This window comes from Eleutherodactylus coqui, chromosome 2 (assembly GCF_035609145.1).
Source record: "Eleutherodactylus coqui strain aEleCoq1 chromosome 2, aEleCoq1.hap1, whole genome shotgun sequence".
Classification (NCBI taxonomy): Eukaryota; Metazoa; Chordata; class Amphibia; order Anura; family Eleutherodactylidae; genus Eleutherodactylus; species Eleutherodactylus coqui.
Window position 1 is genome coordinate 22,606,830 of NC_089838.1, and position 24,820 is coordinate 22,631,649.

Here is a 24,820-nt window from a genome sequence, read left to right on the forward strand (position 1 = left end):
ATCAGTGACCGATTAGTACAACACAGCAAAACTGTCCTAGGAGCATCCAATACACATCAGGTCAATGTGACCGGCTCCGCATCCCATCTGCCTCCTGGAAGTCACCCGGCTGGCCCAAACAGTTAATAGTCATTGGAGTACAATCCGGGGAGGTGGAAGCAGTTTCCACGGCTGCAGATAAGGCACATTGCTGGAATATTCTCCCCAGTCCCAGTAAAGGGCAGCGCCGCTTATACCAGCGGAGTAAGCCTTTAATCAGACTATGTGATCAGCCTCTTAACTCCTGAGCTCACGCTGCCCCCGGAATAGGTTTCCTGGCATGCCACCTCTGCCATAGGCCAGAACAACGCCGGTCACGTGATCAGGATGCATGTGACAGCGACGGGTCTTATCAGGGGAAGCTAATTCCGATGCACGAGAGGAAGCCAATACAAAGAACATGTCACACAGATACTTTTCATTCACGCACGATGCAGAACAGGAAGCTTTATTAGGTTCACAGTTAACTGCATCCACAATTGTACTAAACTGGGGCCTTCTTTTGAGGGGTGTTAAAGTGACCCCCTATTCAGGAGCTCAGAAAGTCAGTACCTTCACAGGAGGATTACCTGCCATTTATTTTTCCTTATGGTCAGGATACTCAGTGGCTTTTTAGCCATTGGGATAGAGTTGTGATCTGTGCTTGCAGTGTTACAGTGCCTCACCTGAAGTAGTCTGGGACACACCCCCTGTTTAGCCATTGGTTCACACTCTTAATAGCTATAAAGCAGAGCAGCATGGTCTAAGGAACTAGCAGGTAATGACCCGAGGTAGGACTGCTTGTAGACAAAGATTTATCGTTCGCACAAGCAAATGTCAGAGTCCGCTCATACAGTCTGTTTATACAGGCATGTAAATCAATCGCCTGGTCAATCAATCGCCTGGTCAATCAATCGCCTGGTCAATCAATCGCCTGGTCAATCAATCGCCTGGTCAATCAATCGCCTGGTCAATCAATCGGTCGTTCTCATTCAGTTATCCCGTAAACGTGAACGGTTGGTATTTAAACCGAACAATTAGTGAACAAGCCAACGAGGATTTTCATGCTGGCATGAAACGATAAGTTTTTACATTGAATGCTCATTCAAGTTTGAATGCTCTAGCGATTGTTTTTGAGCGCTAAACGTTCCATCTAGACGCACCTTTACATATCAATTCAGCGCTGCTGAAGCAGAAGTCACATTAAAGGGAACGCATCATCAGAAAATGACCCATTATATAAATCACATTGTGTTAAGCGAATTTTGTAAGAATTTCTGGTGATTTTTATTTTGGTCACAATCTGTATTTAAAAAAAAAAAAAAAAAAAAAAAAATCCTAAAATCATGCATTTTTCACACCCACCATAGAGCCGAAGGCAGGCTTCACATCTGCATTGGAAACTCTAGTTGGAGGTTCCTTTGCAGATCCGGCTTAAAATACTGGATGAAAAAGCGCTGCATAGAACGTTTTTACTTCTAAAAGTCAGGCAGTTGAGCGGAAACCAAATGGACCCCATTCTAGTTAAAGGGGTTGTCCCGTGATAGCAAGTGGGGTTAAGTACTTCTGTATGGCCATATTAATGCACTTTGTAATATACATCGTGCATTAAATATGGCTCCTGATTGGCTGGAATGGGCACATGTGACGGGGGCGGAGCAACGCGATGACACGTAGAAGGGGGCGGAGCCAGAATGCAGCTCGTGCCGGACTGAACAGATGGGAGAAGACCCTTCTGCGCAAGCGCGTCTAATCGGGAGATTAGACGCTGAAATTAGACGGAGCCATGGAGACGGGGACGCTAGCAACGGAACAGGTAAGTGAATAACTTCTGTATGGCTCATATTTAATGCACGATGTATATTACAAAGTGCATTAATATGGCCATACAGAAGTGTATAACCCCACTTGCTTTCGCGAGACAACCCCTTTAATGCCTGGTTTAGACAACGATTATCGCTGGACCGCTGTGTTCTTCATACCCCAGCTGTTCACGGAGCGCTCTGCTGGTATACAGCTATACGCTCCATGCAGAGTATACCCCAGCTGTGTTCACGGAGCGGGATACAGCTAAAGCAATAGTATCAGCTGTATCCCGTTGTGAATCCCTGATAAGGCTCATCATTGTCTTACAGCACGCTGAAAGACAACAATCAGCGACGGCTTAACGAAAACTGCAAGATGTCAGTGCAATTACACACAACGATTATCGCTCAAAAGACGGCTTTGAGTGAGAACCGTCGGGTGTAAATGGGCCTTAAGCCAGCACAATGCACTCTCCTGGCTGGTAGGTGGTGGCTGAGCTTCCCCCCCCCCCCCTCTTCCCTCCCTACACTTGGAAATGGATCACAGAAGTGCATTTTCTTTGTAGGATGGAAGAATTGGTCACTCCAGATAAAGATGGGGTGGATGCATTTTATCAGACCTCACAAGGCTGATCTCTTTTAAAAGCTCAACACAGTTTCCCCATTGACGGATAGGTATCTTGATTTTCACGTTTACAACCCTGACCTTATGTGAGCACAAGAGGCGCGCTAAGACTGTAGGTCCCTTTCTCCTGGCCCACTCTGTATTTCTCCCCAATCTCTTCTCCATTCCATCTCTTCTCTCCTCACAGGTTGATCCAGGGATTAGTCTGACTGCCATTATGGAGTCGGGGAGGAATTTTTCCCCCTGAATGGGCTAATTGACTTCTGCCTCTTGTTTTTTTTTGCCTTCCTCTGGATCAACAAGGGGGTTGAAACAGGCTGAACTAGATGGACATTGTCTTTATTCAGCCTAACCGACCATGTTACTCTCTAGTTCCTTACACTACTCAGCTTGGTGCTCTCTTACACAACCAGTTTTTGAAGCGCACATCATGCACATCTCCCGCACAGCAGTACGCAATGCATTTTGTACTTGCGGCATGCCAACAACCCCCATACTCCATCATGGCAGGTATGCGTAATACACACCAAGATGGGACATTTTGCACAGTGTGTTAGGAAAGATTGGTACCGTACATTACATGCGCAAAACCCACGCTTAGAATAGGCTCGTGTGAGCGCCCTTATACTCTTCCCCCTCCCTGGTTGGAGACCTTCCTTTTGCCTGGTCTTATTTGATGATTATGGCCGCCTGCAGACGGGCGGAAGTTCCGCAGCAGGATTCCCCGCAGAATTTCCGCCCGTACACGCCTGCATAGGATTGCATTACAATACGCAATCCTATGCAGACGGCGGCATGCTCTAAATTCTGTGCAGAGCCCCGCACAGAAACGTCACCCCCCCGGCCGCCAGCTCCGCTCTGCGCCGGCAATCGGCACATGAAAGAGCCGGAGCAGCGGGAGCAGGTGAGTGCCGCACTGGTCTCTGTAGGCGCTCGGTCGGGTCCCGCTGCGAGAATTCTCGCAGCCGGATCCGACCCGGCCGTCTGCAGGCGGCCTATTGCTGTTTTTTATTAGTTTGTCAGTAAGTACGATACCTTCCTTCTCCATATAACGGAGTTGGCATCACTCTATACCAGTGACTTCCTCGCCGCAGTCCCTCCAACCTCTCCGGCTGGTTAGCTATACATTGTATCTTTGTTCTGTACTTTTTCTTTACTGTGTCTATAAAATGATTAAAACTGAGATTCAAATAAAGAAACACAATTAGACAAATGTTATGTGTTTTGGGGTGATCTAGTCCCTTTAAAGGACTACATTTGTAGTAGTTTTTTTTTGTGCCAATGCTTCTAAAATGAAGACACTTTGGACTAGGTCTTGATTAAAGATTTCCCATGGTTATGTTTATACAGCTTCATGCATCTCTGTGGCAACAGACAAGCAAACCCTGTATAATCTGATCCTGCAATCATACTTTCTTCCATCAGTCCCCTAAAACTTTTGGTGACATACAGAATATACATTAGTATAAAGTAGGGAAGACGGGAGGGATTAGGGACTTCAGGATCAGACAATACAGAGTTTTCTTTGTTGTCTGTTACCATGGCGACACATAGATCTGCATAACTGTAGACCCCAAATGATCATTTTTAATTAAGACTTATAGCAAAGTAATTTCATTTTAAAATCGATCAAAATCTGGTAGTGAAGGTGGGCAAAGCCTTTAAAAAAAAGGTGGCATCCTCAAATTAAAGAGGTAATCCTAAAATATTAACCTATACCAAGGGAACATTTGGTTGGCGCTCTCTCCTGTAGACAGATCCCCCGGTCATTCCAGACATAACCATGTGCAGCGCTATTCTTCTAGTCAGGTCTGCATGGCGCCTCTGATGCTGGTATGAGCCCGGCCATACTGGGCATTTCAGAAGCCACTGGGGCCATAAGCGCCCTCACTGATAATGTAAGTGCCAACGACACATTTCTAGCCCTGGTCTAAGGCCACCATTACAACGCGAGTATCATAGCGCAATTCAACGCAACACTAAAAGAGATATGTGGCCAATTCATGTGACTGCTGTCCGAGCTGGCACCGCTGCCAACGATGAATGCCAGAGTGACGGAATGAAACGGGAAGGAGATCAAGAGCTTGGCATAAGCTGCCATCCAGGAGACCGGCGGCATCAGAACAGATTTATGTTCCTGCATCCTCTTGGCAGGGAATAGTATTAGCATAAATAACGTGACACCTGCGATTGTTCGGAAGCGGGTAAGGAATGGCGGAGACCACACAGGAGGGCAAGGGACCGACGTGGTCACCCGTCATGTCAGCAATGGATTAAACACTGCATAATACCAGTAATTGTTTAGGGCATGGCGCAGATAAACTGAAGTCACGTGGCAGCGTCACCTCATCTGAACTAATGACCCGGGCGGCACAACAGGTTTGTCAACTTTTACATCATTTATGATTGAGTGCAAAAAGTATGACAAAACCACAAAAACACCACTTAAAACCGCCTTTCAAGTATACATATTGCGTACTGTGTGTGGAGGTTACACATGGACAGTACCAGCAAAGTAGATGTTTGCTGGTACTGTCCAGGGGCTCGGCGAAGGATCGGTATATCCCAACCCCATGCCAAAAATGAGATTTCATCGGCAATGTACTGGTCTACCATCTATGCAAGTACTGTGTAACCATCAGCGATATGCCGATTCTGCCCTACGGTCGCTGTTCTACTGGGTGGGCCACGAGTAAGGAGCCGGCACCACACACGTGAGAGCGGTCTGGAAGATAATCTGCCTATTGCCCATAACAACCAATCACAGCACAGCTTTTACTTTACCTCAGCAGTATAATATATAGCAACCAATCACAGCGCAGCTTTCACTTTACCTCAGCGGTATAATATATAAACCAATCACAGCGCAGCTTTCACTTTACCTCAGCGGAATATATAACCAACCAATCACAGCACAGCTTTCACTTTACCTCAGCAGTATAATATATAACAACCAATCACAGCGCAGCTTTCACTTTACCTCAGCGGTATAATATAACAACCAATCACAGCGCAGCTTGCACTTTACTTCAGCAGTGTGATTTCGGCAAGCCTTACATGTTATTTGTATGACTTGAAGACATAAAAGACTTCTTTCCATTACAAGAAGCTCTCGCCAACACTAGCGGGTATTTTCCGCTCATACATTCCCCCGTGGTACGGATTTTGTAATCATCAGACCAATTCTTTCCGCAGACACGGATTGTATCGGCCAAACGTCTCCCTTTTTTTTTTTTGCGTATTTGAAAACTGCATTGTGGGGGATTTACAAGTCACTTTTTGACACAAAGCTCACATTGGGATTTCCGTATGCGTCCCATATAAGGAGGCGGATGTACCGGAAAACACAGAATAGGTGATGAGTCCGATTGGTGGGGATCTCACCACTAGGGGTTTCGTGCCCCCTCATTACTAAAGGCTCGCAGCACGCACCCGCAGTGATGCCAGATTGAATGCAGCGATGGCCAAGTGCGCACGGCCACCGCTACATTCATTTCAATGGGGCTGACAGAAATGGTACAAGCCGTCTGACAGTCCCATTGAAAATTAATAAAGTGGTGCTGCGCATTTGTGACCGCTGTTAAATTCCATCTCCTCCTCAATGCGGGCGGGGGTGCAGCGATCCCATAGCAAGGAGAAGACATGGGACCCCAAGCTCTCGAGATTGGTGGGGGTCTCAGTGATGATACCTCCCACCCATCACACTTAATACCTAAGCTATAGATAAGGGTTTGTGTTTTCTGGTACAACCCCTTTAAATGCTCAATTTACACAGAAATGGGATTTGCGCCGTGTGAATACAGCCCAATGAACAGGGTAAAATCTAGACGGAGGTTTTGCTGCAGTTTAACTGTGCATCCATAGTAGAAGATCCGCAGCAAGTGTGACGTGACGGGGACGATGACGTCACGCAAAGTGACATCACCGAGCACAAACCCAGGTAGATAATCGTGAATCAGTGGTAAATGTTACAGCAGTTAATGCAAAAGTTTATACTACTTTTACATTCCGCATACTCCACTCCGTCCTCAGCGGGGATGAAGGGGCGCTGCGCAAGTCACATGACGGCCAACAAAAAAAAAAAAGAGACAGCTTCAACCAGTAAAGACTCCCACCGGCAGCGGCAGATAACCGCGCTCTTCCTCCTTATTCCACGGATGATAAAATAACGTGTCTGGTATTAAAATGTCACAAACACTCCCTGAGCAATCGCGGATGACAACTGCATCCTGTCCCTTAGATAGCGGTCCTAAAACAATATAGGGTAATCATCTACAGCAAAGAGAAACCGACCATTAAACCTCTCAACAGAAGAGAGCAGCACAAAGTGCAAGCAGAGCCTTTTAAAGGGACAGCGCAGGAAAATGTAACAGCCTGATGCTGACCATAAGGGGCGGAGCATAACTTCTATGGCGATATCTGACTTCCTGTGTCACACCCCGCCCCCTGGCAGCCAAACCCAAAGCTGTAAGTGTTGGGTTACAGTCATATAGTGAGGCCTCATGTCCACGGGCGGATGGGAGCCCGCAGCGGAATCCGACCCTACCCTACCCATCCGGGTCTTCGCTTTTCTTCACTGTAGATGTGTGTGGTAGCACTGGCCGTCACCGCACATGCACAGTGGATTTTTAATATTTTTCTTTTTTTAACTTGGGATCCACAGTGAAACGGAGCATGCTGCATTTTTTTTCCAGACCATAAAGTCTGCAAATCAAACCGGCATGCTTTATTTCCCTTGCGGACGCCCTTGTAACGCTATTGGCGTCTTGATTTGATCTTCCGCGCGGATTCCACAAATCAAATCCACCGGTGGACATCGGGCCTTTAACGCATGGAATGCGACCGAAATCTGTACGCGATTAAGCATCGATTTGCCTTACTGCTGCTGTGGACTTCTCACTGAGCGGGGAGCGTTTACACGTAATGAGAAGCCGGCAAGTTTTTTTTCTGACTGGCAGTGATAACGACAGGAGAACGCATAGTGCACGATGGGCACATGTTTACACGTAACGATTATCGCTCACTTTTACCTGTTTTAACGATAATCGTCCCCCCTCTCCCTAGTTAGCAACAAGCTGCATGACGGCCCTTTAAACCAGTGCCGATTGCCTTTTAGCATTGATCATCGCTTGCCATTATCCCGCCCAAAAGGCTCTTGAGGGTCTCCAGTTTACACTCCGGTTTCCTTAAATCGGAGGGGATCTGCTAACGAGCGGTTTCCTTTAAATGAAGATAGTGCAATAAAGCCTACATTATTCAGGAGTGCAGACAGATAATGAACAGCGAGTACGGAGGGACGACCCATCGGAAGTAATCCGCGCGGTAAAACACCAGGCGGCTGGAACGACACAAATGGCTTCTCAGAGTGGAAATAGCTGCTGTCATTTCTGAAAGCTCCTTCAAGAAGATTCCTTAAGATATATGAAGACGTGCAAAACAAAAAAAAAAATGTATTCCCTCAAGACGATAAACATACGCGAGCTGTGCATCTTCCTGGAGGTTATACAGAATAGTGTGTGTATATACAAACATATATACTGCGACTGTACTACGAAGAATACACAACACACGAGCGGTACCGCAAATACCACAAGCGCCACTTCTAGAACAGTTCAAACTGCGTATTATGCCGCGCACTTGATGCGCAATGCTCATCCCGGAAGTCTGCCCTTCATTCTAATAGGAATATCCCTTTAAGCAGCTCCTCCCACCGAGGCCACACCTCCAAAACAAGCAGCGGGTAGCAAAACTAACGGGAAACTTTGTCTGTAGGAGCCAATCAAATCTAAGCTGAACGGTGATTGGTTATAAAAGTGAGGCCCAGCGATCAGAGGATTCTCAGCGGGCATCACAACATAATGTATCAACTGCTGCCCCTATGATGCCCGTACTACCGTCCTACAAAGCTCTCATGTACAATGCCCGCCTCCGCTATACACATAAGCTTTTGTTTCTACATTGTGCATTTTTCCATTACCGTATCCAAGTTTTGGAATCCGCCCGCAGCTAAACCCCGAATAACACAATGCATATTTCACAATGTTAAAACGGCTTAAAGGCTCAAGAGGGAAAATACTGCAGATATCTGGCCTACAGCCAAAAGGCAGCAAGATGGGGATTTACACACTGACTGACCCAGTCTACTGGCACCTTACACCTCCTTCGGGGTCGTAGCAATTTGTTGTGGCATAACTTCCACTAGGGAGGTGATGAAATCATTCTGCAGTAATACCGGCCCCTGCGGACAGGAAGCTCCTTTTGGTTGCCACAAATTAGATGGAAGCACTGACATGTTCTGTCCAGCTGACAGGAAGGGTTCATCGATTCATGCTGCTTGGGTCAAATTCTGACCTCCCATCAGCACGGTGCAACAAATCTGGACTCATCTGACAAGTGATGTTTCTCCACTGCTCTGTGAATTAAATTTTTGGGCTCTTTTGTACACCAGAATCTTGTCTGGCTCAGACAGCAATGGCGCTGGAACTAACGGTGTGCGGTTACAGCCCATCCGATAAGTTGTGTGCTCAGGCCCTTTAGTTAGAGCACCAGCATTCATTATATTCAGATACAATTTGCTTGACTCGATAGCATCTGTTCATCAGAACAATTCTTGATATCCTCCTCTGACCCCTTTTACAGATGAGTTTTTTCTGTCTACAGAACCCTTTTTGCAGGGTGTTTTTCCACTGTCACACCATTCCTGGTATACTCTCCACATGGTTGTCAGTGTATCCCGGCCCTGGCTAGTCTTGCACTGATGACCCGACCTCGTTGGAGGTTGCTCAGATCACTGAATTTCCCCATCTGATGAGGATTCACACTGAAATTGATCCACAAAAAAAAAAAACTTATTACGTGATTTTATGGTTTACTCCGGGGTCACAGGGGTAATTTAGATACAAGGGAACTCTAAGAGCCCATTTACACTGACAGATCGCTCAAAAGTCGCTCAAATGACAGTTTGAGTCACAGTTTTGAGCAATCATCTTTGCATAGTCTATAGTAGCTAAGAAGCTACTTAAGAGCTATGTAGGCGTGGCTATCACTCAGCGAACAATACAGCTGTTTTGCATAAGCAACAGCTGTATTGTTCTCTGCGATTACAGCTCCTGTCCTGCTCTAAACTACCAGCGGGACACGGGCTGTAAGAATCTTATCAGTGCTGCCGACTGTGATAACGGCCCGCACAGCTGATAAAGAGTTCATCGCTCAATTCAAGAAAACTAGAATTGAGCGATGAACGACTCGTGCACGAAAACTGCAGGATACCTGTGCATTTAGATGCAATGATTCTCACTCAAAAGCGGCTTTCAGCGAATTTTGAGCAAGAATCGCTGGGTCGAAACTGGAAAAGGGCTGAGGTCTCTAATAAAGTGGTCAGAGAGTGTGTGTGTAAAAAATATATATATCACTTGCCTAGCCATCTCCCGACACACACACACACACACACACACACACACACACACAAAAATCCAAGAATACAGATTGCTGCTGATCAGGGCTGCTACCATTTCCCTGCCTCATGCTTTAAACTGCAGCTCGTCTTGTTCAGATTAACTATACATAAACACAGGTTTTACATGAACCAATTAATATCACTGCATATTTTTATGATGCCACTAGTTAGAAGAAGATGATTATCTGGTAATTGAGCTCCAATAAAGGAGATTCTGAAGATCTACTTAAGCAATAATTTAACGAAGTGTACGGTGAAAAGATTTCCTAAATAATATAAGCCATGCAAGGGTTAATAAGGTGAAGGCAGCAATAAGTGGTGTTCTACAAGTCCTCTCGGTGCCCTGCTGCGGGGCGTCCTTTATGATGAGGCTTTGGATGTGAACGTCCCACCGGCAGCCATATAAGCAGTGATGCATTTTTCGGCGTTGTCAGTATTAGTCATGAGATATTAGCAGAGCGGCCGGCGGTGATGCCCGCATGGAAGCAGATCTGCGGGAGGCGTAATCGCAGGGCAGATCAGCAGCACAATGACAAAGTGTCATGAGATACCGTGTAACCAGATAGAGCCGGCGCAGCCTGGGAGTCATTAATTCTCTATGATGTCCATGCAGGGGGTGTGGAAGGAGGGCATTCTGGGTTATCCAAGACTCGGCTATTGATGATCTATCCTTTGGAAAGGTCATCAATATTAAACCTCTGGGGGTCTGACTCCCGTCAACTCTGCCGATCAGCTGTTTGAAGGGGCAGTGTATCTCGGGTGAGCGCTGGGGCCTTTAATGTAATGTTCGTCGGTCACATGACCTTTCTGCTGTTCAGCCGCTTTCAAGTGAAGGTGACTGAGCTGCAATGCCAAAGACCGCCACTACGGAATGTACAGTGCTGTGCCTGGTGTACAATGAAAAAGCCTGAGAACCAACTGTTTGGGCAGGGTGCCTGGAGTCAGATCCCTACCAGTCTGATATGGAAGACCTATTTTAAGGATAGATCATCAATATGAAGTCCTGGACAACCCATTTAAAAAGAAAGACTATCACCTGAAATTTAGCCTATTCGCCCCATATACGGTTATGTATGTGCTGACATAAGGAAAACAGCGTTACCTTCATATTTTGCAAAAGTGTCTCCTATGCGAAGATATTGGCCAATAAGTTTCTCCCGCGCAGTATGCTACTGACCCATGGACCATCCGATGGGCGGTTCGCCTCCACCAGTGGTCTGGGCTCTCTACCAGCCTTTCTTGCCAGTGACGCAGGTAGCTCTTCGAACTGGCATGTCATGTGCCCCACCACCAACGTGGCTGCGTTGCGCTGAGTGCGGAACGAGCGAGGCACGGTGTCTCCAGTTGGAAGAGCGGTAGGGGCCACAAAGCAAGAAAGGGGGGCAGGTTTTTAGCAGAAAACACTGTAAGAGAGCCCGGATCACTGGTGGAAGCGAACCGCCCTTCGGACAGTCGGTGGGTCATTGGCATATAGCGTATATATCAGAAACATATTGACTGATCTCTTTAGGTAACGCTGCATTCCTTATGACAGCACATACATTAGGATATTGGGTTAATAGGCCTTAGGGGACAGTCTTCCTTTAATAGGGGGTGCTTGGGAATGAGGGACTCCCTCTATCAGCCAGAGCAGAGAGCGGTGCGAGGCCCAATGTGTCGGTCCACTGGTGCCAATGGGAGGCCTGTAAAGCTCCCTTTCCACCATAGCACCTGCCCATAACAGCAGAGTGGGCACCCCGTGGCAGGACACCCTAGAATACCCTTCATTTTTATTTCTGCACCCAAAAGGAGCGGCCACTTATTGACCATGGTTCTTCCTTGTAGGCCACATTCCTGGGAAGAAACCAGACAGGAGCGGTGCGTAAACATCTTGTGAACGGCGACTCGAGACGCAGCAGCTATCTCCTTGTAAGTAATGACTGCAGCCATGACACTAAAGTTACCTTCCAGTTCGGGATGGGGGACGGAGGAGACGGACATTCTGTCCCAGCACCAGAGAGGACGGAGGTAATTCACCTACAGTTCTACCTCTGACTCATCGATTTTGGGTTCTGTTTTAGGCCATGATGGCCAACGTAGTTTCCAACCTACCTATTCCCCACAGGGCACTGGTAGAGTTAGACTCCTACTGCACTCTGTGCTCTCTGATTGGCCATCACTTCTCATGTGAGCAGCACTGGCCAATCGCTGCAGACATCTTGGGATGGCCGAAACAACAAGACCCAAAAGTCATAGATTGAAGGAGCAGCAGAGATCAACTACCAACATCCCAGCAGAGAACCTTATCCTGGAACTGAATGGTTCCTTTAATACCGAGGGGGCGATAGCGTTTTCCATCAGGAGTCCAATACTTTCATGCAAGCAGCAAAAGATTGAGCACACAAGAAGTTGTGCCGTCACTAAAAGCAGCTGCTACACCGATGGGACAACTTGTTCCGTACTTGTGTCATCTTGACCCGGGTGCAGATTTGCCATGATCAAGTTGCCCAAAACACCAACAACAGCTAGAAAGTCACATAGGAGGAACGCAGAACCACCGCTGGTTTAATTAACCCTTTGTAAAATTCTCTTATCCCACAAAGCAGTCCATGAACAGTAGTACGAACTATAAGAGCACACAACGCATCTGCAGGACACAAAATGTAGAACGATGATCTAAAGCGCAGGAAGCGGAGGAGAGCACCACAAACACAATTTATGCTGCGCAGAGAACCTGAAGCATCAGATATTTTATACTTTTATGCTGACAAGGACATTTATGTATCCTGCACAATAGAGAGATAAAACAACATTCAGCCGTGTAGGAAGGTCACCGCCGAGGAGGGCCCGAGAGGAGACCTTGGCTGGAGGTCTCAGCCAGTTACTGTTTATGTCAGCACACGCCAGACCAAGTTTCATCACGTCTTCCTAAGTGATGCAACAGGTAGCGAGTGCACAGCTTGCACAATTCACTATGGCGGCTTTACACAAGGAGGTATCCGAAGACGGAGTCAGGCAGCAGGATGAAGATCTGTCATGGCTACATATGGTGCGGCAGCTTCACGATGACGCTGCCGGCCACCCGGCAAGCACAGCTAAGGCATCAGACCGCACGCTTCACCTGTTCTTGCCAGGTTTTCGCGATGCAGTTTTGAAAATGACCGCTAACAGCTTTTAAGACAGAGATGCAGAGAAAGAGGGTGGTAACAACAGGGTACTAGAGCCTCCATGCTCGCCATTATCATGGCAGTACAACAGGGTACTAGAGACTCCATGCCCGCCTTTATCATGGCAGTACAACAGGGTACTAGAGCCTCCAGGCCCGCCATTATCATGGCAGTACAACAGGGTACTAGAGCCTCCATGCCCCCCGTATCACATCTTGTATACAAGCTAGAAGCGGTACAACAGGGTACTAGAGCCTTTATGCCTGCCTGTATCACATCTTGTATACAAGCTAGAGGTGGTACAACAGGGTACTAGAGCTTCCATGCCCACCTGTATCCAAGCTAGAGGTGGTACAACAGGGTACTAGAGCCTCTATGCCTGCCCGTATCACATCTTGTATCCAAGCTAGAGGTGGTACAACAGGGTACTAGAGCCTCTATGCCTGCCCGTATCACATCTTGTATCCAAGCTAGAGGTGGTACAACAGGGTACTAGAGCCTCTATGCCTGCCCGTATCACATCTTGTATCCAAGCTAGAGGCGGTACAACAGGGTACTAGAGCCTCCATGCCTGCCCGTATCACATCTTGTATCCAAGCTAGAGGCGGTACAACAGTGTACTAGAGCCTCTATGCCCACCGATATCACATCTCGTATCCAAGCTAGAAACAGCCCAACGGGTACTAGAGCCTCCCTTTAAAGGGTTAGTTTTTCGAGATAAATGATCCTTTTGCTCTGAAAGTTTCATCCCATTCCAACAACGTCTTCTAGGTAAGGGATTGTTTTTGACAATGAGTGTACATTATAAATACGATAGAAGTCATTCAATGCAGAATTTGTTGCACATTTGCTTCCATACAAACTTTTCGAAGTGCCCACTAACTACATGTTCTAGTCATCTAAAACACTGATAACCAACTAGGATGTGGAAGCAGCAGTAGAAAATCTGCTATTGCCTTTCCTCTCCATGAGACCAAGTATCTTTATGTAGCTTCCTCAAAGCTTGTAGTTGAGATGAAGCTGAGCTGCACCATCTGCACATGCTCAGTAGTGAAGCTCCGCCTCTCCAGGTCAGAGGAAGGAGGCGCTGTGCAGTGGACATGTCTGCACACGTCTCACAACTGCTAGAGAGAACAGGAAGACCGTATTAATGAGAGCGATACATGGCCAGAGTCACTCAGGTCCTCATGTAATGAACTAGTTCCCCGCAGAGGCTGGAAGACCTCTTTGCACCTTGTTAACAGCCGCATTATATAATATCTGGCTGTACAATCAAGTTGAAAAGCCAACTCTTTGTAATATCTGTGCAGAGTCTCGGGTTATTTGCATCCTAAGTGCTCAGAGAAGAGTTATACAAATTATAGGAGCGCGGCTGAGGAAGCTGCCCTGCCACTCAGACACCAGTCACCTCATTACTTCTGCTTCACTGGGTCCAGCGCAGCCGCGTTCCGACATGCCAAGCGGTAAGCCGAAAATATTCTGCAGAATATCACTCATTTGGGTAGAAAACCCAGTGAGGACGACCGGTCGTAGAAGACCACCTCTCAATGCAAATTGTGGTGAACATCTCAAAGAGGTTTCACCGTCACCCGCTTAGACTGGCACCGCCGCCAAGAAACAGCAGAACTCGATGGGTCACTGCCCCATCAAGGATTCCTAAAAATGGGACGCGATCTGGTGGCAGTAGCAAAAAAATAAAATATATATATATTTTTTAGGGGAAAAGTCTGCAATCGCTTGATTGAAGACCCACAAATTTACAGCAACGTGTAACCCTGAGTCACCACAGAGCCCGCGCCAAAATGCTTAGAACTGACACAAGTCATCCGTATCTATCATCTCTGTTCTCGCCCTTCCTGCACACAGCAGCAGATACGACCACGATAGAACCGCTCTCACACATCCATCGCTTTCCTCTTGTTCTGCAGAAAAAATGAAATTGCAACTCTCAATTTAAAAAAACAAAACTTTAGCTGGCAGCGGGCGTTAAATGCCTGCTAAACCGATGATGTTGGTGCGGACGTGAAGGGCTCGTATGTCGCCCGTTTTAAGCTGCCTTCACAGGTCACAGCTGAATTAAGCTCCGTATATGAACGTGGCCGCAGTTCTGCTTAAAGACTCCGTAGAGCGCAGAAACATGCTGGGACACAAAACGAAAACCCAATGGTTGCCATGTAGAGGAGATGGCCCATTGGATGCCATTAGTGCCCGCCATATGCCAGATCTGGCACCGCTCTACTAATGGAACAGAATAACAGAAAGTTGTAACGATGTGATGTGTGTCGTGTGGTGCGGACTTGTTCACAACTTTTAGTCTCCGTTCAATTCCGCTAAAACACGGGACGGCATAGCGTTGCATGCAGCTCTATTTAATCCTGTAAAATCCGGCAAAATGCCCAGCGGCCATCAACGGGGTCCATTTAGCCCCAATGGAGCAAGAAAAGACACAACAGAAGGGGTGATATTCAGGAGCCCATAAGGTGAAATCGCAGACGTTTTCTGCACCGGAATCCACAATGACTTCTGCAGAGAACTTTGTCGCAGATTTCCACCGCAGATTTTGCCCATTGCAACGGCTCCCGATTAAAACCCTCGGCTTTCCCGTGACCCTGCAGCATGGATATCTTCTGCTGTGAATGAATGTGGCTGAAGGGGTTGTGCCAGAATTTCAAGTTATTTCCTAATCGTAGGATAGCGTGATGTCACTCTGAATGGGCACCCACCACACATGCGCGGTCAGCGCGCCATTCATTTAAATGGGGCTGATGGAAATTGGCAGCATCTGCTTGGGCATCTCAGCAGCCCCACTGGAAGGGAATGGAGCGACCAGTGCTTCAATCAGTCTCCTCCTCACCGCTGGACCCCTGCTCACGATTGGCGAGGGTCTCAGACATATGCAAATTAGATGCATTTACCAGTGACAGATGCAGAATTTCTTTCCCTGACGGTTCGGCACGTGTGGCGGATTTCTTGCAATGGACAATCCCCACCAAATGGTGCAAATTTTGATGCAGATTTCACCCCTTCAATTGAGGCGGGGATATCCTTACCAAAACCAACGTCAAAATCCACAGAACAGGCGGAAAATCTGCTGCAGAAAACACTACATGTGAGAGTAGCCCAAGGCCTCAGGTCTACGGGCATAAGTGAATTGCGGAGTCACCCACACAGATTATCCACATGTCAATATGCCCATAGACTATCATTGGGCATCCGCATGCTCTACTTTTCTGCAGCCCCCGAAGGGACGGCTTCCACTGAAGTCAATGGAAGCCGTCCGGTCTACGGCACGCCCGCAGCCGACACTGCGGACATGCTGCAGATCAGCGGCACAGCAGGACCTTTAAAAAAATAAAAAGGCACGCGGCACATCAGACGGCGTGCCGAGCACATTCACCATGCAGAAGAGGGAAGATCCGGCCATGACAGAGGAGACCCGCGCCGCGTCCAAACAGGTAAGTAAATGGATTTTTTGTCTCGTGTCAACAGGAATCCACACTCAAAATCCGTGCGTGCCCGTGGACATGGGGCCTAAACGGTCCCCAACCTTCCCATTAACTCTTGATTGCACCTCAAGTGTACCCTAGTATCATACTGCAGGAGATCTATAACCTACGCATGTGCCACTGGAGCCGTCAAACAAGGGGCTGGCAAGGCTGGCATGTATAACCCCATTTTCACGCCAGCTTACTAGCGGCGTTAGGTGCAATGTCCGTGGGTGGACTTGAATTGCGGGGTGCCCCGCGCGGACGATCCACAGTTCAAGCCGCCCATAGAGAAACATGGGTGTCCACAGCTGAATTAAAGCATGCGCATTTATTTTGTGGACGGGCCACGGATTCTGCACGAAAGCCAGAATACAAAAAAATAAATCCACTGCGCACGTGCAGCAGATGGCGCTTCCGCTCACATCTGCAGTGAAGAAAATAGAAGACTCGAACAGGCAATGCAGAAGACCCGGACGGGTAAGCAGTGTTCTCGGCCGCGGGCATGGTTGGATTCCACTGCGGGCTCCCGCATGCAGAATCTGATCCGCCCGTGGGCATGAGGCCTTAATGTTTTAGTAGGGTAAGAAGTGCTGGCAGATTTTCTTTAACCCCTCAGATATACGGCCCAATATGAACGAGCTGCACGTCCATCACCCAAAAAAAGATTAGCGCAAGCCGCCAAATGAAGCACAGGATGAGGACGTGGCATGTCGTCATGGCATCCTGCATGGATCATCAATGAAAGTGGCCGGACGGGATGCCTCTGACATATATAGGGCACGCCGTGGCACGGGAACTACTTCCCAGCTGCCTGCGTGTCGCCATAACAGAACGCATGCAGAAATGTCCTAGGAGAATTTCACAACATACATTAATCATCCAACATGCTCTCTTATGTAAACGAGTCGATCAGGTATGTAAATCAGCCGCCCCAGAGAACCAATCACCTCCCTGTTCTTCCCACTATGGAACAAAGTTTTACATTCACAAGTGTAAGAAGTTCTCGGCATCAAACGTTGTTATATCGTGCGACGTCATTGGCCGCCACTTCTATACCAGACCCTTTACATGTTACACAAATCATAGCTCGGCCCGCCCACTGAAACCAAGGAACGACTGCTGCCGATTCCTCAAGCCACTAAGGTCGCGTTCAGATGGAAAGATCCAATGCAGATCTGCTACGCAATCTGGGGCAGAAACCCAAGGCGGAGATCTGATATCCACTGGTAACTTGTGATCGCACTGCTGGGTGCCAAAGGGGGGCAGGAAGAGCCTCCTCTGTCATCTGTTTACATGCTACTGATTATGGCATCTAATCAATGGGGCCGGAAAACTGATTGCATGGCGTACAATGTGCACGAGGTTCCCCATTGCAAAACAATCGGAAAGACTTGCGATTCTCCAAAGCGGCTGAAAGCTGCGCCAAAGGATCGCAATTATACGGAAGTGATGGGAGGAGTTTGACACAAAAACGCCTCGCTTCCACGGGGATATCGTGCTCGGCCGTGTGAAACTATCCTTACACCCAATGAAGTCAATGGAAACCATCCGTTCTGCAGCCCGCCCGAAGCTGCCGCTGCGGTGAGCCATGCGGACCATCCGCAGTACAGATGTCCCGGCAGGAGAGAGGTCCGTGCGGACGATGCCGCCGCCTGCCCACACAGGTACGCAGAGTCCTCGGCCGCGGGCAGAGTGGGATTCCGCTGTAGGCTCCTGCACGCTGAATCCAGCCCGCCCGTGGACATGAGGCCTTAATAAGATGTATGTGCAGGTTTAAAGCCTATTAATAACGGCCGTAAAAAGGTATATTACAGGTGACTAAGGGGTTAAACGAGTCTCAGACCGGCTCCGAGACGGAGGAATGTACCGACGACCGCCACAACACATATATACACTATACAACTACACACGTCATGGCCTGTAAACACTGTGGGTAACTATCTAGCTTGTGGCCACGCAGAGGCGCCCTCTATAGGGAGGAACGAGATACGGTTTAATACATGCAGAGTTCTGGTGGCCATACACCTCAGAGAATCACTCGGACTGCGGGAATCTGAACAATACCGTACACGCCGGCAGCGACTGAACTACCAATGAGAATTTGCTCATCGTTTAGTTTCAGCAGGCATAAAAATCAAGTGACGATCAGCGCATGTGAACAGGCAGTCTTCCATCTACTAATGACTGCCTGTTCACTGTGATGGAAGCGGGTGGCCGGAACGATCTGTGACTCGCTCCACCTCCATTCACTGAAAGTGCTGTGAGAACGCGGGCAACAATATTGCTGGGATATCTGTTGGGCACCGAAGCACCCGACGGTCGTTCCGTGTAAGACGACCCTTTGGTTATACTCTCACGAGCAGGAGCCTCCGGCACAGAGCCAGAGAACATGATGGAAACCTCATGGCCCCCATTATAATTAATGAGGTCCATCAGGTACGAGCAAAAGGGCACATAAACTCAACTGCTCTCTAGTCAAACTCCTCTTAGCGTGGTCTTACAGCCACAGAGGGCCGAGGTACCCCTTTCTAAAAGGGGTCCAAGTAGTAAGTCCCCCCGAAGTGAACTAGCAGATCCAGTGGTGATAATTGCTTCCGGACTGAACTGTAATACCAGAAAGTCTCTGGGAATGAAGAGACATTGCTCCAACCCCGTACAATCCCTTCTCCCCGCCCGCAGCCTCGGGCACTGGAGCTGGCAGACTGTAATGCAAGAAGGAAAACCCAGATCAAAAAGCGGGTCATCCCTTTATGTGGCAGCAACACAGCCTGCTGGCAGGCGACAGCTCCGTGTAACCGAGAAACTACTACCAGCACCTCCCAATCTGATTGGCCGCTGCTGCCATCACTGTCCTTACTACAGATTACAGGGATCATACTGCTGCAATTACATTCCATACAAACAGGTTCTACAAGGAAAGCGCCCCCCTATGGACATTACAGGGAGAGAGAAACCTGCATATAATAGCGGGAGCATTGTGATGTAAAGTCACCCAGACAGCTCCACCATATGTAGTTTCATTCCATTGCTATGTAAAGGGCCATAGGTAATACAAACAATGCTAAATCAACTCAGTTCGGAGACTGGAGACCTCTACAAACCCAAGGTCACTTTCTACTTCTCCCCCATCCACTGGATAGGGGGCTATTCCCAAAATACACTATCCTACCAAAAGTAATTGGTCACTAATGTAGTGGGGCCTCATCTGACCAAAATGACATTGGACACACTCTGTGGCATATTTTTTTACTAATGCCTGATACACTTCAGCTGTTTTTTCCCTCCATTCATCCTGCAAACAATTTGTGCGTTCCCTCAGAGAAGATGCCTTAGTCCATCTACAGTGGTACAAGCAGGTCAGGAAATATGAACAGTGTCCATCTCTCTGAGAGAACTCGCCAGATGTTTGCAGGATGAGTGGAGGGAAATCACGGCTGTTAAGTCAATAAGCCAAACCTGCAACCCTGAAGGGATCATACACTACGCTAGTGATTTATGAAAAGTATTGAAAGTTTAGGCATTCTGTCACTTGCATAAATATTGCCTTCCTGTTCACACTAGCAGCCCTGAGAGGAGTGCAGGCATGCCCACTGCACAGCACCTCCTTCCTCCGATCTGTAGAGGCGGAGCTTCACTACTGAGCATGTGCAGATGACGACATGAAGATTTATCTCAACTACAAGCCCCGAAGAATCAGCATAAAGATACTTAGGCCCCACTAAGTACTCGGTAGGATAATGTAGACTTCTATCACCTTTCCATAGGATAGTTGGCGAGACCGAGTGGTGGAGGTCTCACCGCTAAAACGCCCACCAAAACTGAGAATGGGGGTCCCATGTCCACTTGCCTCCTCACTGTGGGCTCACTTTGTTGGCACATGTGCGGTGCTGCGCGATTCATTTTCAGTGGAACTGCCGGGAAAAAAAACGTGAAAGGGTGCAGTGAGCACGCACTAAAAAGGGAAAAGGGGGACACAGGACCCCCTTAGGATAGGTGGGAGTCTTAGTGGCAAGATCCCTACTAATAAGACTATTATCACCTATCCTATGGATAGGCGATAAACGTCAATCTTGGGAATACCCCTTTACGTGGGATAGATTGGAGAACTACCAGGACCTCCAATGATCACGAGTATGGGGGTCCTGTGTGCCTCGGATGGATGGGACAGCTTTTGGGCAAACATACCACTCCATTCAAATCTCTGGGCCTGTTAGCTAAGCACTATATGTAACCATCCCCGGCAGTCCCATAGAGATAAAGGAAGCGACTCGTACTCAACAATTGCACCACTCAACTTGGTGGACATGGGACACCCATTCTCACGATCAGTTGAGGTCCCAGTGGTCAGACCCCACCGATCAGATACTTGTTGACAACTTGTCCCAACCCCTTTAAGTCTGGAGCTAGATGGAGACACGAGATACATTATTCTTATATTATGCCACGTACATGTGGACGCTGGTGCTGGAGCAGTGTGCATGGAGCTTGTATAGCGGCACACATGTCTCAGTGCTGTCCATCGCATAGTGGCCCGGTTTGGTATTGCAGCTCTCTCTCATTTACTTCCGCACCATGCTGGATCACAGTGCTTTGCCATTTTCGGATGTCAGCAGCAGCATGAAACCAGCCGAGTGGTGGCCTCCCGCTGATCTGCTATCGGTGACCTATTCTGTAAATGTGGGGGTCCTAGTGGTCGGACCCTCCCCAATCACATATTAACGGATTCCTTTAACATGGAGTAGTGCAGTATTTCTTCCCCAGCGGAGGACATTACACTCCTGGTAATGAATAAGTTCTTCAACTCAACTAAAGAGAAAAGGGAACAAACTCCACGGCGATCAAGCTGCTCTGTGGCGGTCACATGACTAGAGATGAATCATTGCAGAGACTTTAGTACTTTTCACAGTGTCTGCAGCGGACGTTTAGGGTTTGTGTGTATATAAAAGAAAAAAAATAAATCACCGCATGAGCCATTTTGGATGGCATTCATGGACCAAAACTGCCTATAAAAGCATGCTGGAGGGTAAAAACACGGTGAACACTGGTGTTACATATGCGCTGCTTTTTTGCTTTTTTTTGTGTGTTTAAAAAAAAAAAATGGACGGCACTTGGATGCAAAATAAAACAATGCAAAAAATAAAAAAAAACACCTGCAGCATGCGGTGAAGTCAAGCAGTGAAATGGCATATACTGGTGTGAATGGGCATATGGAAGACAAATCCATAGCCCCCCCCCCCCCCCCCCAATTCATTGATCGGAGACCAGTCTGGACTGTGTTCAGGCGGCGCCCATCGGATTTGCCACTTTTAGCGGCATTGAATAGTAAAGAGACAACGCTGCCCCATGTGGAAAAAAAAAAGTATATGGTACCATGAATATCATTTCTTTTTCGGCTGTCCGGTAAACGCACACGTGCGACATTTCCATCAGAGATCCTCCATGCCGAGACGATGGTGCCGGAAAAGCAGGATTTCAAAAAATAAAAACCTGTTCTGCCCATGCCTGACCGCGGCTCGCCACGATCATCCGCAGTACAGAAGAAACAGGTCCACGGGGTCAGCGGCCGCTGCGGGAACCCGCATATGGCATCCGGCTCTGCCGTGCGCAGGCGGCCGTAGGCTATGTTCACGCAGGGTGGAATCTGTAGTGAAGTGTCCGCAGCACAGAAGCCACCCTTAGGTCTGGTTTTTGACACGGGATTTGGTGTGGAATTCACCCCCTCATTCGAATTTGCGCCACTAAAATTGACATGATGCGAATTTAAATTCCGCGCTGCCGCATTTCTGCAGCGTGTGGACAACAGTTAGTAAATCTCACCCACAATGCTACTACAGTAAATACAATGGTTTTTCCGTGCAGAATATCCGTGGTGAACGCGTCCCGTGCGAACGCGACCCAAATGTACGTTCACACGGGGAAGGAATGCTGCGAAGTTTACAGCGTGGAATACTTTACGCAAATTCCACATCCAAAACGCCGGTGCGGATTTTGACTAATTTCGGCAGAAACAGCGCGCCCCTCGCCTCCCAACGCTGATGGTCAGGTGATGCCGAAGGATTTTCACTCCGTTTTGGATGTGGAAATAGGCGGCATTTCTGCGGCACGCGAACACACCCCGAGGACGCGCTCATCACTCCACCTGGAAGATCCGCATTCCTTTAAAAAGCGCAGATGAAGTAGCGCCGCACGCTGCTTCACCTCGGTCAGGTATATACCAAACCCGAAGCACGACGCATCACGCTATATACAGCCCGCTCGGCGCCATCCGCTTCCATCATAAGACGGATCCGTTCAGCCAGGGGATCCCGCTGCAGGAAAATCAGAAACCGCAACGCTGATGTAAACGAATGCAAAAAGCCCAAAAATCAGGATTCAGAGAAGCTTTTAGTATTGCGCACTCTGGAGCCAATCACAGCGCTGCTTTTGTCCTTTCATGACCCCCACACATTACCGAGTCGTACGGCCGCAACACGCCGCCTCTAGAAGTCTACGGCGCCATCCGATTGGGAGCAGATACCTTTTTCTGTCCGAGCTCACAGGAGTGTCAGTATACATGGCGTTACGTTCCATTAGACGCTGTTCCGGGAAGAGATTCGCCACTAGTAGCGCCGTTCTCACGAAAGATTGCTCCGTAATAAGGCGCTGCACACATACGGACTACGACTCCGTAAGTCGCTGTACAACATCTCCACCATGTGCGCAACGTCTTAGTCGAGCCCGGAATAGTCGCGCCAAACTTAAAAGGCGAGTAAACCGATAACTAGCACCAAATCCGTACCAAAATCATCCGTGATCACGCCAGTGAAGGCCAACCGCCTCCGCGTAGCGATACGTTACTAACGGCGACAAGACGAAAACACCAGCGCAGAACTGTGCAGTACAGACTTCATTTCCCGTTTTTTAATTGTCGGAAACGCCATCGCCGCTGTTTCTAACTAGTGCGGCGGTTGCCATGGTGTCACAAAGTTGAAATTGAGCAGTTTTAATGGCGATCAGTCCGCGTCCCCCACTATACCTGTGGCACCATCAGCCACGTGATACCAATAAGACTATGGCGAGGTCACGTGCCGTATACAACTAGTTCCCCTATAGACAACACACAGGAGTGACAGGCCCGACACTACACCCCACCGGCATCTCCCCCACCAGAACTTACGCTTTATCCACCAGCTCCCGCACTTTCCACATGTTGAGCATCTTGGCTCCGGTCTCTTCCTCCGGCCCTCACGACTTGCTCTCTCCCCTCTTTCTCACCGGAGACTGCAGATGTCACTCCGCGCAACCGCTCCACTGCCCTACACGCAACGACCGATCGCGTCACTTCGCGCCTGCGCACTAACTTGCCCCACTCAAAAGCCAACCACCTCGCGCAAGCGCACTCATCCCGTGCGTCGTTTGCCAACCAGAGAACGCATGCGCCATCGAGAGAAAGAGTGAGTGAGCCGAGGTCTTGCGCTTGCGCAGTCAGATTTCCCTGACTGCGCGTGCGCACCATGATTCAGTTCAACCTGGGCTTTCCGAAGTCTCCACGCAGGCAAGTGAGCTCCACCTGGGAAGTGACGGCAGGTAACTAGTGCGGGCGCGTCATGGTAACGGAAGAAGAGCCACCTGCGTCACTACAAGGGAAGTTTCACCGCCTTAAAGGGGAGTCGGCAGCATGTGATGTCCTGGATGCTGAGTCATTACTCCTACCTGTTGTGTGACTGCCGGATTTAATGCAACCAATAAGGACTTTGAATAACACGATCTTTATTAAAGTGCACAAAAAAAAAATGTTTGCATTTTGACAACCTACTGGAGACAGTTTGTTGCGCTGCATAAAGTTGCATGTGATTTGCAAGCAGTGATAGTACAAAGTTGCAGGAGGGCGCTCATCTGGATTTCTGTGTGCAGAGCAAAATAAAATGCCGCACTGCTGCGATCACAATATCGTGGACGAACGAGAGCACCCATAAATGTGCGCGCCCACGGAGCAGCTTTGCCCAACATCATAATGCGTCTTTTCCTCAAACACGTGATTATTGTACACATATAATTGCCACGCAGCGCATTTGTGTAACCGCCACATTGAGTTCTATGGGGAGCTTTGGTGCGCAGAAAGAAAGAGCATCTTTTGTCTGTTTTCGTGCGTCCGAAAATGCGCACCCAAAATCAGCGCATGTGAACGAACCCATTAAAATCACTGGGTTTTATTCACTGTGTATTGAATGTGCAAGTTTTGCGCGCACAAATACGTCCGTGTGAAGCCGACCTAAAAGTAGATTTCTTCTATTTGCGAGGAG

The 24,820-nt window shown here is 48.3% G+C and overlaps 1 protein-coding gene across 1 annotated transcript in view; it reads right to left on the reverse strand.

The window, feature by feature from the left end:
- The window catches only part of CLINT1 (clathrin interactor 1), a 65,520-nt gene extending 41,648 nt beyond the window's left edge, over positions 1-23,872 (reverse strand). The window contains exon 1 of the mRNA XM_066590476.1: positions 23,695-23,872. Coding sequence (XP_066446573.1) covers positions 23,695-23,735 — 41 coding nt within the window. The 5' untranslated portion in view covers positions 23,736-23,872. The remainder of the gene's footprint in view (positions 1-23,694) is intronic.
- Between the last annotated feature and the right edge of the window lie 948 nt (positions 23,873-24,820).